The 12,477-nt window shown below is 43.5% G+C and overlaps 2 protein-coding genes across 3 annotated transcripts; both read right to left on the bottom strand.

The window, feature by feature from the left end:
• LOC125967714 (uncharacterized) lies at positions 1 to 3,560 on the bottom strand. Its single transcript, XM_049719023.1, has 8 exons — positions 3,405 to 3,560; positions 2,624 to 2,766; positions 2,447 to 2,553; positions 2,113 to 2,240; positions 1,164 to 1,555; positions 787 to 872; positions 546 to 729; positions 1 to 455 (listed from the first exon to the last, which is right to left on the bottom strand). The coding sequence occupies exons 1-8, from the start codon at positions 3,463 to 3,465 to the stop codon at positions 309 to 311; spliced, it is 1,248 nt and encodes a 415-aa protein (XP_049574980.1). The 5' UTR covers positions 3,466 to 3,560; the 3' UTR covers positions 1 to 308.
• Positions 3,561 to 6,708: 3,148 nt separating this feature from the next.
• LOC125967712 (uncharacterized) lies at positions 6,709 to 11,082 on the bottom strand. 2 transcript variants are annotated; one of them, XM_049719021.2, is made up of 8 exons: positions 10,951 to 11,082; positions 9,214 to 9,359; positions 9,037 to 9,143; positions 8,682 to 8,812; positions 7,906 to 8,336; positions 7,514 to 7,599; positions 7,267 to 7,450; positions 6,709 to 7,200 (listed from the first exon to the last, which is right to left on the bottom strand). In XM_049719021.2, exons 1-8 carry the CDS (start codon positions 10,958 to 10,960, stop codon positions 7,054 to 7,056), a joined length of 1,242 nt encoding a protein of 413 aa, XP_049574978.1. In that variant the 5' UTR covers positions 10,961 to 11,082; the 3' UTR covers positions 6,709 to 7,053. The 2 variants fall into 2 exon arrangements, with proteins under 2 accessions (XP_049574978.1, XP_049574977.1); XM_049719020.2 differs by lacking the exon at positions 10,951 to 11,082 and adding an exon at positions 9,822 to 10,010.
• Positions 11,083 to 12,477: the final 1,395 nt, after the last annotated feature.

A 12,477-nucleotide genomic window follows, 5' to 3' on the forward strand; every position in this document is an offset into this window, starting at 1 on the left:
AAGATTTAACGCCTTTATTTTGGTTCAAACACGCGTACATCAATTTAAAAAAAGTGACATATATATATGCTTCAGAAAAGAACTTAATTTGTTTTCAATTAAAGTGTCTTCTTACGACCGGCACTCAATTTTCCATGCAAGCGCCTCAATGCTGTGAATATATTGTACCGTGACACTTACACAACTAGTCTAAAAAAGAAATAACTGGTGGCAACCGAGCGCTAAAAGAAACCGATACATTAGAACGGAGCTGATTGCTGTCGGCATGCCGACACCCTGACAGGAAGCGTCATCACACAGCCGCGTCATCACATCAGTTGGACGCCGCTGAGCATCACTTGCCACACCTCCAGCCAGTTGATGCTCCCGATATCAAGTTGAGGACCTGCGAAGTCCACCTGGAGCTGGTCGTTGAAGTCCACGTGGAAAGTGCCACTCCCGCACTTGATGACAATCTGAACAATGACAAGATGGCGGCAGGCTCAGTAAGCTCTTTCTGCAATCAATCGGCACCAAAAACTGATTTTTCAAGCATCTTTAATCACCTTGAAGGGGAGACCGGCTCTGAAGGGGCGTCCTTGGGGAAGGTCCTCGGTCTGCTTGTCACCCCACTTGCGGCCCACTCTGGAGTTGAGGGTGACGGTTTGGCTCTCCAAGTCCATATTCAGTTGCAGCACCGTGGTAGCGTTGTTGCTGCTGGCGTCACGCACGTCCAGGTTGACCACCAGCCTGCCGCACAAATGCCGTTGAACTACCTGCCTTCTTTTTTTTTGTGTGTGTGTATACCTCTTTGCCTGGAGATTGGATCGTCCTCTGATGACAATGCTCCGGGCCACGCTGAGACCGTCGAGCACACCTTGGAATCCGCCCTTCTGCGCACACCCAAACAAATAGAAAGATGACGACAACAAGGCAATGCACTTTGGAAACAGGTCAAGTTCTTCCCGACAAAGTGGGGGAATCCAATTTACTGGTGTCTACGATCACCTTTGGCCTTGAAGATGAAAATAAATGCCACAAGGCTAATTTGGTGCATATGTTGAGCTGAACAATCAATGCCCACTTGATGTTTGAAGGTATTGAGAAATGTTCATACAATTGAGAGAAAACAACAACATAAGAATCAACATTTTTGGCATCTACAGTACAAACCATTAACTCACCGGGTTGGCAGTCATGGTGAGCAGGCACGAGCATGTCACGTTGTGGGAGAAACATGCCTTCTCCTTGGTGGAGATTGCGCACATCTCGAGCTCCCCATCTGTCGGCGGAGGACCGGCAGGACAGGTGGCAGGCTTGGTGGTGGTGGGGCAGGGAGCAGGAGTAGGACAGGGGGCAGCCTTGGTGGTAGTGATTGTGGTGCAAGGGGGACAGGTGGCAGGCTTGGTGGTAGTAGGGCAGGGAGCAGGAGTAGGACAGGTAGCAGGCTTGGCTGTAGTGGGGCAGGGAGCAGGGGTCGGACAGGTGACAGGCTTGGCTGTAGTGGTGGTAGGGCAGGGAGCAGGAGTAGGACAGGTGACAGGCTTAGCTGTAGTGATGGTAGGACAGACAGGACCTATTTGAAAGGAGAGTGCACATTAGAAGATACTCAAATGCTGCTGTTGGGTCCCACAAAGAGTTCAACAGTGGCCACGTTTTGAGAGATGCTTTAAGGTAAAAAAAAAAAAAGGAATTACTCAGAAGTTATCATTTCTTGATAAACATTTCATTTTAATTTTGTTGTACATGTGACAACGACAGTAAAGATCTATCTATTCTATTCTTTTGCCAATTATGAAATCATGAAACAAATTCAAAAGGGAGAGTTGACCAATGTTAATATTGAATCAATTTGACAAGACTGGCTTTGATGGGCGGGCCCAGCAGCGGTTGTGAGAAGGTGCCACGGAGGAGAGCATGACATCCTTCTCCATTTGGCCCAGAGGTGGCGCCATCTTCTGCACGTGGGGAAGTCGACCTAGGTTTTTTTCCAGGCTGGCTGTCGCGCACGCTTTCCAACATTTTGTTGTGGACAAAATGTAATTTTTTTTTCCCCCCCAAGTAAATATCACCAATTGTTTTTCGTATAGTGACACGCTATTACTGTAGTTATAAAACAATACCTATACTCACGAAAGGGCATCTTGCAGATGTAGTCGCGATTCTTACTGCAATGTAGGTCGTTCCAGCCATCGCGATGCATATACAGCTCAACGCAGTTTTCATCATACAAGTTGTTTGGCTCATTGCGACTCCAGGACCTGCAACCGATAACAGTTTTGGCACCAACTATTTTAGTGATGTTTTTCTCAAATGACAATGAGGATTCTATCAGAGATCTTGTTCCGCAATAGTGAGGTATTTTTCAAGTTTGATCACCATAATTTAAACTAATACGAACTTTGAGCGAATATGCTGTTAGCAGCTCACAAGCTTTGTTACACTTTTTCAATGGAAGGACACTCACGAATAGGAGAAAGAGGTCCCGTCTGCCCACTGCCACGGTTTGCCAGAGTTCTCCCGTGACAGGCCAATCCAGTAAAACCCTTGCTTTCGTGCAGACGACAGCCACCTCTGAAAGAAAGACGGGAAGTTCAACAAGAGGGAAAAGTGATCAAGTGAGTGACTGAGCGAGTCCTGGTACCTGCTCAGATGTGTCCAAAATGCTTGTCAGTCGGGCTCCCTTGGACACACAATCGTCCTTAGCCCCCCACCACGTCTTGTCCTTTCCGAAGAAGTAACATTGTTTGTTGAATTCCAGCCATCCAGTCGGACACCCGATTAGCTCTGGAAATGGAAGAACAAGATGAGAGCCATGACAGCATTGGGCCACTTTGCTGGCACGTGAAGCAAGACGAAAAGGTGGGGTTGGCTTGCCGTCTAACAATGTCCACAACACTTTTCTCTGTGTTCTTCCAGCTCGAGCAACTTTGGGGGCTGTCAAAAATATGTTACTGTTTCAAATGGCACTTGCCTATACAGATGGGTTTGCACATGAATTGCAAATGGTCTAACAGATTTTTTTTAAAAGAAAAAAAGATGGATTTATAGATTTTTTTTTAAAAAATCACTGGCAGTTTTCCACACATTAAAAGCAGAAACCAGCGTCAATGCGATCTTTCTTCACTTTGTAGCAATTTCTGGATTGTGAAGTTTACAAATTAATTTCTCCGATTACATAGATCGTGCTCATTGAAATTTTTGCACCCCAAAAATTGCCGGGATAAAAATTGAACCGACCAGGAAGTTGATGTTCCAATTTATCATCCTAATTAGGTTGGTTTTGACCCAGTGTTCTTTGACCATCGAAGAAGAAAACGTTCAAAAACTCCAAGTGAAAGACAATAAATTAGATAAAGAAAATTTAGATAAAATCATTTATTAAAATAACATACTATATATAAAATAATAAATTGTTTGCTCACCAGTGCAGGCCAGACACAGAATGAGGGTCATGAAGAGTCTGGCAGCGAATGACGGTGACATGTTGGGCCCAGAAACAAAGCAGCAAACCACTTGGGAGTTAAGATGTCGGTGCGTCGTCGGTGCGCATGGAACTGTATGGCTTGTTGCTAAACTTGCACTTGAAACGTGTGCCAGTCAGCTCCTCCCATTACATGCCCCCCGCTCTCCCCCCCAATCTTTACGCACACACATTACGCCACTAACAATGCAGAGATGATGCACTTTGCGCGGCTTTGTAGAGGGAGTTGTCATACGTTTTACAAAGAATGAAAAAGAGATGCTCTTTGCGCGGCTTTGGACGGGGAGGCGTCATAAATTTAATTCCTTAAAAATCAAAACTTGAACGTGCATGTGTAGAGTTCGACCTTAAAAAATTGAACAGGGCGTGTGTAACGTCATTTCAAACCCTCGGACAAGTCTTTTAAGACGAGTAAAAAAATTTTTTAAAAGACTAAACATGCATTAATTACTTTTTTTTTTTAATCTCTACTGTGAACCCAAAGGCCGACGCTAAACGTCGATACATGTATATATGAGCTTTTGACGAATAGTATCGGAAAGCAGCAGCAGCAACAACCTATAAGATGGAACCGTGCAGGGACAGCAACCTGCACATTAAAGGCGCAACATGAAATCAACACGTTATGGTATGCAGCGGAGGAGTTTGACCACATGTTACAGACTATTCTGTTTGTCTGTATTTTGGTGGCAGTGACGCAGTCTGCGCGCTTTCCTTGCGAGGAACGCATCTGTTTCTCCGCAACGCCGCAAATCCAAGGTCACAGTGAGACACAAAGACCTTAGTCCTTTTAATTACTAAATAAAGAGATACAACTGTATCCGTTTAGGAACAAGCTACACCCGGAAAGGGATTCATGTGTGCATTTACAGGCATGACACAACCAAATGAAATGTAGTGTGTCTGTCAGGTTTATTTCACTGACATATTAACCCTAAAGAGAAAAGAATCAGCAAACAGAAAACACGATGAGACAAGAATATTAATTCAAGTTCTCGCGAGGAGTGCAGTACAGCTCGCTTACAACAATCTCACTACACTAAGTCTCTGTATGCACTCCTGCTCTTCTTATTAATAGTTGGCCTAACCCTAACCCCCTTCCTTCTGGTCATTTGAAAAAGTATATTTTCTTGTTTCTGTTGAGAACATTCAAATCAGATTGTTACTTTTTTAATCAAATCAAATTGTTACTCTTTTAATTTGCTCTTTGTTACTTTTTTAATCAAATCAAATTGTTACTCATTTAATCAAATTACGATTGATTCATTTGTATCCATGTGGGAATTCCAGGTATTTATCATGTGCTGTATACATTTATATATGTCGCTCCTAACACAGTAGCTCATAACTGCAAACACTAATACAGAAAAGTTTAAACTGTTATTGCAGCATTTCGATTAGATTCATCATGTCTTTGAAATGTAAAGGGAAGTGTGCTTTCGACAGTTTGCAAACATTTTATTAAGGCTGTGCTAGACTTACATATAATCTCATCAATATAATTTCCAGTAGTGGCTGTGCTTGTGTGGTCGCATGGTGGGTGGTGGGAGGTGTGCAGGCAGCTGCACAAAGTTGTGCAACAGGATTTATCATCGGCCCGGCGAGAACAGGGAGGACACCTGAAGAGAACATCTCAAGGTCGGTGAGAAACGAGGATAACGTACGTCAAACATGAGAACATTTGGAACAAGTGTCCACATCCACAAAAACATAACTTGCACGTACATACCTGGCATTGTCTCATCTCCTGGTTTACTTTAATGGCTTCAAACAGTCGCTCACAGAGTTTAGGAACCAGGCCTTTACTGGGCCTGCAGCCCACCATAGAGTAACTCTTCCCAGAGCCTGTCTGTCCATAAGCCAGCAGTGTGGCATTGTAACCCTACACACATCAGCCACCAGCTCGAAACTACATTATTACTGTCTTTTTTGAAAATAAGAACCTAATGATGTTTGGTACCTGGAGTGCATTTTCCAGTATTCCCTCTCCAAGGTCCTGAAAGACACAGTCCTGGCGGGAGATGAAAAAGTATTTACACACTATACTTTGGCTTTTTTTACGTTGTCGCGTTGCCATCTGTGATTTATTTCCGTGTCAATAGTTTTGCAAATTACATTTTTACAAATATGCCATGTCGAATGTTAAAATGCAGTCAAAACTTTTCTACATACCTATTTTGTGCTAATTTTGAATCTGCCTTTATTATTTTATAACGTAATAATAATAATAATGTACTTGTAAATTTGCTTCTGTTATGCCAATTGTTTGCTCCCCTATGCTTACCTGGTCCGCATAGCGCCCGCCTGCCTCCTCAGGCAGGTAGAGGCCAGTGTGGTCCTGAATGATGTAACCACTGTGGGACCAGTAGGCATAGTCAAAGCAGAAGGAGCGGCGGCACTGAGAGTCGCGCGGGTCCTGGATGCTGATGGAGTTCGCTGCCATGGCAATGATGCAGCGGCTGCCTGCATCCCGTTCTCTCTGTCGACCAGGACCGTGAACAACACCAAATGGGCGATTGAAAAACGATACTTCTCCATCAGGTACCTAGAACTTGAACTAAATTATGACTTCATTCATTGACTTCAGATTATAATATTGATTATAGATGGACTGGTTGCCAGTCAATCACAGGGCACTTTTAGAAACAGACAACTTAATTACCACAAGGTATGTGATGTACCTGTAGAAGTACAAAAGCTAACTCTAGAAAATGTAAGAGAATGAAAACACACTAACCTTGTTGAATGGTCGGACTCTGACGGCCACTTTGACACAGTCCCTGCCGTGCATGTCTGGCGTTTATTACAGGAGGAATGACACAGGCCAGGGCAGAGAGAAACGCGCACGCACACACACACACAACCTACCTGTGTCATATTACATGCTGTATAATGAGACACTAATGTGCAGAAAAGAAAAGATTATTTGATTTGAAATAGTTAACAGTACACCACAATTACCTGTCCTGGTTGTTTAATAGTATTTCCTCCATTAGTATGCTATATTGCTTGTTCGTGAAGTTGAGCAGAAGATCAGGTTTCACTTTCACCTTGCCTGCCGACTGCCACCATGAATCATTCATATGCGCGCAACATTCCACTTAAGGGGTGTCATTTATGTCCCATGGAAAATAAAAATTCTGAATGCATGAAAAAATGAGCACATATTTTACAAATGTGTTTTTCACATTTGATTGGCTTGTTAATAAATACAATCTAAAAGACCATGAAAAGAGAAAACTGAGTTTTGCTATGAGGTTTTATCTCAACCTGGGTGATTGGAGTCTTAGAAAATCATCTTCAAAACACCTTATCAAGAACATCAGTTGAAAAAAGTGACATATACGCTTCAGAAAAGAACTTAATTTGTTTTCAATTAAAGTGTCTTTTTACGACCGGCACTCAATTTTCCATGCAAGCGCCTCAATGCTGTGAATATATTGTACTGTGAGATTATCATACACAACTAGTCTAAAAAAAACAACAACTGGTGGCAACCAAGCCCTAAAAGATACCGATACATTAGAACAGAGCTGATTGCTGTCGGCATGCCGACGCCCTGACAGGAAGTGTCTTCACTCGGCCGTGTCTCACATCAGTTGGACGCCGCCGAGCATCACTTGCCACACCTCCAGCCAGTTGATGCTCCCGATATCGAGTTGAGGACCTGTGAAGTCCACCTGGAGCTGGTCGTTGAAGTTCATGTGGAAACTGCCACTCCCGCACTTGATGACAATCTGAACAGTGACAAAATGGCGGCAGGCTCAGTAAACTCAACTCATTTTTCAAGCATATTTAATCACCTTGAAGGGGAGACCGGCTTTGAAGGGGTATCCTTGGGGAAGGTCCCTGGTCTGCTTGCGACCCCACTTGCGGCCCACTCTGGAGTTGAGGGTGAAGTTTTGGGTCGCCAAGTCTATATTCAGGTGCAGCGCCGTGGTAACCGTCTCTCCGCTGGCGTCACGCACGTCCAGATTGACCACCAGCCTGCCGCACAAATACCGTTGTGCTAGCTGCCTTCTTTGGGCGTGTGTGTGTGTGTGTGTGTACCTCTTTGCCAGGGGATTGGATCGTCCTCTGATGACAATGCTCCGAGCCACGCTGAGACCGTTGAGCGGACCGTGGAATCCACCCTTCTGTGCACACCCCAACAAAAAAGAATGCCGACAACAAGGCGATGCACTTTGGAGACAGGTCAAGTTCTTCGCGACAACATGGAAAAGCATTACTGGAAGTGGGTGAATCCAATTTACTGGTGTCTACGATCACCTTTGGCCATAAAGATGAAAATAAATACCACAAGACTATTTTGGTGTATATGTTGAGCTGAACAAGCAATGCCCACTTGATGTTTGAATTTCTTGAGAAAAGTTTATACAATTGAGAGACAACAACAGGAGAATAAACATTTTTGGCATCTCCAGTACAAACCATTGACTCACCAGGTTGGCAGTCATGGCGAGCAGGCACGAGCATGTCACGTTGCGAGAGGAACACGCCTTCTCCTTGGTGAAGATTGCGCACATCTCGAGATCCCCATTGGTCGGAGGAAGACGAGCAGGACAAGTGGGGCAGGGAGCAGGAGTAGGACAGGTGGCAACCTTGGCGGTAGTGTTGCAAGGGGGAGAGGTGGCAGCTTTGGCGGCAGCGGTAGTGGTGCAAGGAGGACAGGTGGCAGGCTTAGCGGTAGTGGTGCAAGGGGGACAGGTGGCAGCCTTGGTGGTAGTAGGGGCGGGAGGAGAAGTAGGACAAGTAGGCTTGACCGTAGTGGGGCAGGGAGCAGGAGTTGGACAGGTGACAGGCTTGGCTGTAGTGGTGTTGGGAGAGGGAGCAGGAGTAGGACAGGTGACATTGGCTGTAGTATTGGTGAGATCTATATGAAAAAAGAGCGCACATTAAAAGATACTCAAATGTTGCTGTTGGGTTCTACAAAGGGTTCAACAGTGGCCACGTTTTGAGAGATGATTTGTGAACATATTCTGGCAAAAAAAGGACTACTCAGAAGTTATCATTTCTCAATAAACATTGTCAATTATGAAATCATAAAAAGTTCAAGAGGGAGAGTTGACCAATGTTAATATTGAATCAATTTGACAAGACTGGCTTTGATGGGCAGGCCCAGTGGCGGTTGTGAGAAGGTGCCACGGAGGAGAGCATGACATCCTTTTTTAGTGTAGTGACACGCTAATACTAGTTACAAAACAAGACCTATACTCACAAAGGGGCCTCTTGCAGATGTAGTGGTGACCAACGTGACATTGGTCGTTGTTCCAGTCGCCGCTATGCGCACGTATCTCAACGCAGTTTTCAGATTGATACACGTTGTTCGGCTCACCGTGAGCCCAGAACCTGCAAAAGATTGCAAGAGAACCTGCAATGTTTTTGGCACCAACTATTTCAGTGATGTTTTTCTCAAATAAAGATAATTCTTTCAGAGATCTTGTTCATGAATAGTGAGGTATTTTTTCAAGTTTCACCATCATCATTTAAAGCAACAAGTATGCAACTTTGAGCGAATATGCCGTCCGGGGCTCACAAGCTATGTTGCACTTTTTCAATGGGAGGACACTCACGAGTAGTTGAAACATTTTCCATCGACCCACTGCCATGGTTTTCCGGCTTCCTTACGTGACAGGCCAATCCAGTAAGACCCTTTCTTTAGTGCAGACGTCAGCCAACTCTGAAGGAAAGACGGAAAGTTCAACAAGAGAGAAAAGTGAGCAAGTGAGTGACTGAGCGAGTCCTGGTACCTGCTCAAATGTGTCCAAAATGCTTGTCAGTTGGGCTTTATTGGACACACAAACGTCCCTAGCTTGCTGCCACGTCTTGTATCGGATGCCCAAGAAGTAACAGTGTTTGTTGTATGTCAGCCATTCACTCGGACACTTGGACCCCCCTGGAAATGGAAAAACATGATATCAGCCACGACAGCATTTGGAACTTTGAGGGCTGTCTTAAATGCCGTTATGGGTCTAACAGTGTTTTTGTATGAAAAAAAAAAAAAAAGGCTTTATAATTTAAAAAAGATCACTGGCAGCTTTCTTCACATTAAAGGCAGAAATGTGCTTTAATGCGATCTTTCTTTACTTTGTTGCAATTTTTGGATAGTGGATTTTACTAATTATTTTCTCTTTTAAAATGTATGCACTCTTAAAATTGCCAGGAGAAAAATTGGACCAACCAGGAAGTTGACGTTTCAATTTTTCACCCAAATTAGGTTGTTTTTCACCCAGCAGTTTTACAAGTGTGCTATTAAATAAGAAAACATTCAAAACCTCCAAGTGGAATGAAGATGAGATAAAAGCATTTATTAAAATAACATATAAATAATATATCAAATAATAAATTGTTTGTTCACCAGTGCAGGTCTGACACAGAATGAGGGTCATGAAGAACCTGGCAGCGAATGACGGTGACATGTTGGGCCCAGAAACAAAGCAGAAAACCACTTGGGAATTAAGACGGTGGTGCGTCGTCGGCGCTCCACAGTGGATGCTTGCTAAACGTGCACTTCCAATGTGTGCCTGTCAGTTGCTCCCAATACATGCCCCCCCCCCCCCCCCCCCCCCCTCAACTTTACGCACACATCACGCCACAAAGAATGCAAAGAGATGCTCTTTGCGCAGCTTTAGACAGGGAGGCATCATACGTTTTACAAAGAATGCAAAGAGATGCTCTATGCGCGGCTTTGGACAGAGAGGCGTCATAAATTTTGTTCCTTAAAAATGAAAACTTGAACGTGCATGTGTAGAGTTTGGCTTTAAAAAAAATTGAACTGTGACGTCATTTCAAAGCCTCGGACAAGCCTTTTAAGACGTGTAAAAAATATATTAAAATGACTAAACATGCATTAATTTCTTTCTTTTTTTTTTTATCTCTACTGTGAACCCAAAGGCCGACGCTAAATGTCGATACATTTATATATGAGCTTTTCACGAATAGTATCGGAAAGCAGCAGCAACAACCTATTAGATGGAACCGTGCAGGGACAGCAACCTGCACATTAAAGGCGCAACATGAAATCAACACGTTGGTATGCAGCGGAGGAGCTTGATAGCTTGATACACACTATTTGGTTTGTTTCTGTTTTGAGAGGCGGTGACGCCGTCTGCGCGCCTTCCATGCGTGGAGCGCTCCTGTTTTTCCCCAACGCCGCAGATCCAAGGTTGTGTTGGTTCGTGAGTGAACGATTCGTTCAAAAGAAGATTTTTTCCAGTTCAAATGACTTCGACCAGTAGTTGTCGGTAATGCGCATAGAAGCTGGTGCCACCTCGCCGTAGAACAAAACGAAGAAGAAAATGACTTCCCGTTCACGTAGAAGTCGTGAATTGCATTTCCCATTCATTAAGTGAACGGATCTGTGAGCGAACGAGTCAGTGAGTGATTTGCATTTCCAGTTCATTGCGAGAACGGATCAGTGAGGGAATGAATTCTGACTTTACAGACACCGTTCGTGAACGAGACAATGGATGAACTGCCTTCCTCACCCCCGTGCATCAACGGATCAGTCAGTGAACGTGTTGCGTCTCCCTCTTGGCGTGAACTATGTAAGCCAGAATGTCGATTTAGGAAGAAAGAACCACTCACTGAAACACTCCTTTTATGCACGTTTTCTCCAAGCTAACGGCTAACTTTATTGCATGAAGGGATGCGCCGTTATGCAACAACGGGGAGATTATGCCTCTTTTTGTGTAATCTTGATTTTATAACACTTATAGTGGTTTTTAAAAGACGTGTATGCATATATACGCCTAAATAATGGTATTCAATATATATATTGTAATTTCACATTGGATTGCTGGTTTGAAATTTACTTGTATTATTATTTGTTATTATTATTTATTATTATTATTATTATTATTTTAATAAACATTTATGTTAAAACTTGTCTGGTGTTTTATTCCTTGTTTTTCGCATTGGATTGCTGGTTTGAAATGTACTTTTATTGTTATTATTATTGTTTTAATAAACATTTATGTTAAAACTTGTCTGGTGTTTTATTCCTTGTTTTTATATTCACCAATCAAAACATAAAAATCAGACATTGGTTAACTGCTTTATATGACAACATGTATGTGTTTTGCGTTGTTATACGAGTTGGTGTCCCCCAAAATAACAAATGTTGGCGTAATGGATTTTTTGTTCAACCTTTTATTCAAATACAAACATATTTGGTATAATAATACCATCAACTACAATCCAACAAATACAAAATCAAAACATCGATGTCAGCATAACGTGTGTCGGCTGGCATAGCAGCAATCTGTCACTTGTGAATCTTTGCGAACGAACCTGAAAATGGCGGTGTACCTAATGGCGTGTCCAAATGACGTCATAGATCAAACAGCCAATCAGAAAGTGGGAGTGAGGGTGGGTGTGGCACTTTTCACTTTCAGTTAAGCTTTAGCCATGATTTTTCCCTAATGAACTGGCCTATTATTAGGTACACCTGAAAATGGCGGTGTACCTAATGGAGTGTCCGAGTGATGTCACAGATCAACCAGCCAATCAGAAAGTGGGGGTGAGGGCGGGTGTGGCACTTTTCACTTAAACCAGGGGTGCCGACCTCCAGTCCTCGAAGGGCCGCGTTCCAACATGTTTTCCATGTGACCCTCGTTAAGCGCACCTGCGTGAAAAGTTTTAGCTCCTTTCACGTTCTGCAGAAGCTAAAACTTTTCACGCAGGTGCACTTAACGAGGGAATCATACGGACACTCCATTAGGTACACCGCCATTTTCAAGTGTATCTAATAACAGGCCACTTTATTAGGGAAATATCATGGTCAAAGGTCTCAGGTGTCAAGCTCTCGCCTAAAATGGCAGTGTACCTAATGGAGTGTCCAAGTGATTCCCTCGTTAAGTGCACCTGCGTGAAAAGTTTTTGGCCACTTTCACCTTCTGCAGGAGCTAAAACTTTTCACACAGGTGCACTTAACGAGGGAATCACACGGACACTCCATTAGGTACACCGCCATTTTCAAGTGTACCTAATAACAGGCCACTTTATTAGGGAAA

The sequence above is a fragment of the Syngnathus scovelli genome, chromosome 4 (assembly GCF_024217435.2).
Source record: "Syngnathus scovelli strain Florida chromosome 4, RoL_Ssco_1.2, whole genome shotgun sequence".
NCBI classification, from domain to species: domain Eukaryota; kingdom Metazoa; phylum Chordata; class Actinopteri; order Syngnathiformes; family Syngnathidae; genus Syngnathus; species Syngnathus scovelli.

What these genes read in the sequence shown, in the direction of transcription:
- LOC125967714 (XM_049719023.1), bottom strand. Translation starts at nt 3,465, where the DNA reads ATGTCACCGTCATTCGCTGCCAGACTCTTCATGACCCTCATTCTGTGT. An exon ending in GGGACCTCTTTCTCCTATTC is followed by an intron (nt 2,241 to 2,446) that starts GTGAGTGTCCTT and finishes TATCGGTTGCAG; the next exon opens with GTCCTGGAGTCGCAATGAGC. An exon ending in GAGCCGGTCTCCCCTTCAAG is followed by an intron (nt 456 to 545) that starts GTGATTAAAGAT and finishes GTCATTGTTCAG; the next exon opens with ATTGTCATCAAGTGCGGGAG.
- LOC125967712 (XM_049719020.2), bottom strand. Translation starts at nt 9,882, where the DNA reads ATGTCACCGTCATTCGCTGCCAGGTTCTTCATGACCCTCATTCTGTGT. An exon ending in GGAAAATGTTTCAACTACTC is followed by an intron (nt 8,813 to 9,036) that starts GTGAGTGTCCTC and finishes AATCTTTTGCAG; the next exon opens with GTTCTGGGCTCACGGTGAGC. An exon ending in TCGCCATGACTGCCAACCTG is followed by an intron (nt 7,600 to 7,905) that starts GTGAGTCAATGG and finishes GGGTGTGCACAG; the next exon opens with AAGGGTGGATTCCACGGTCC.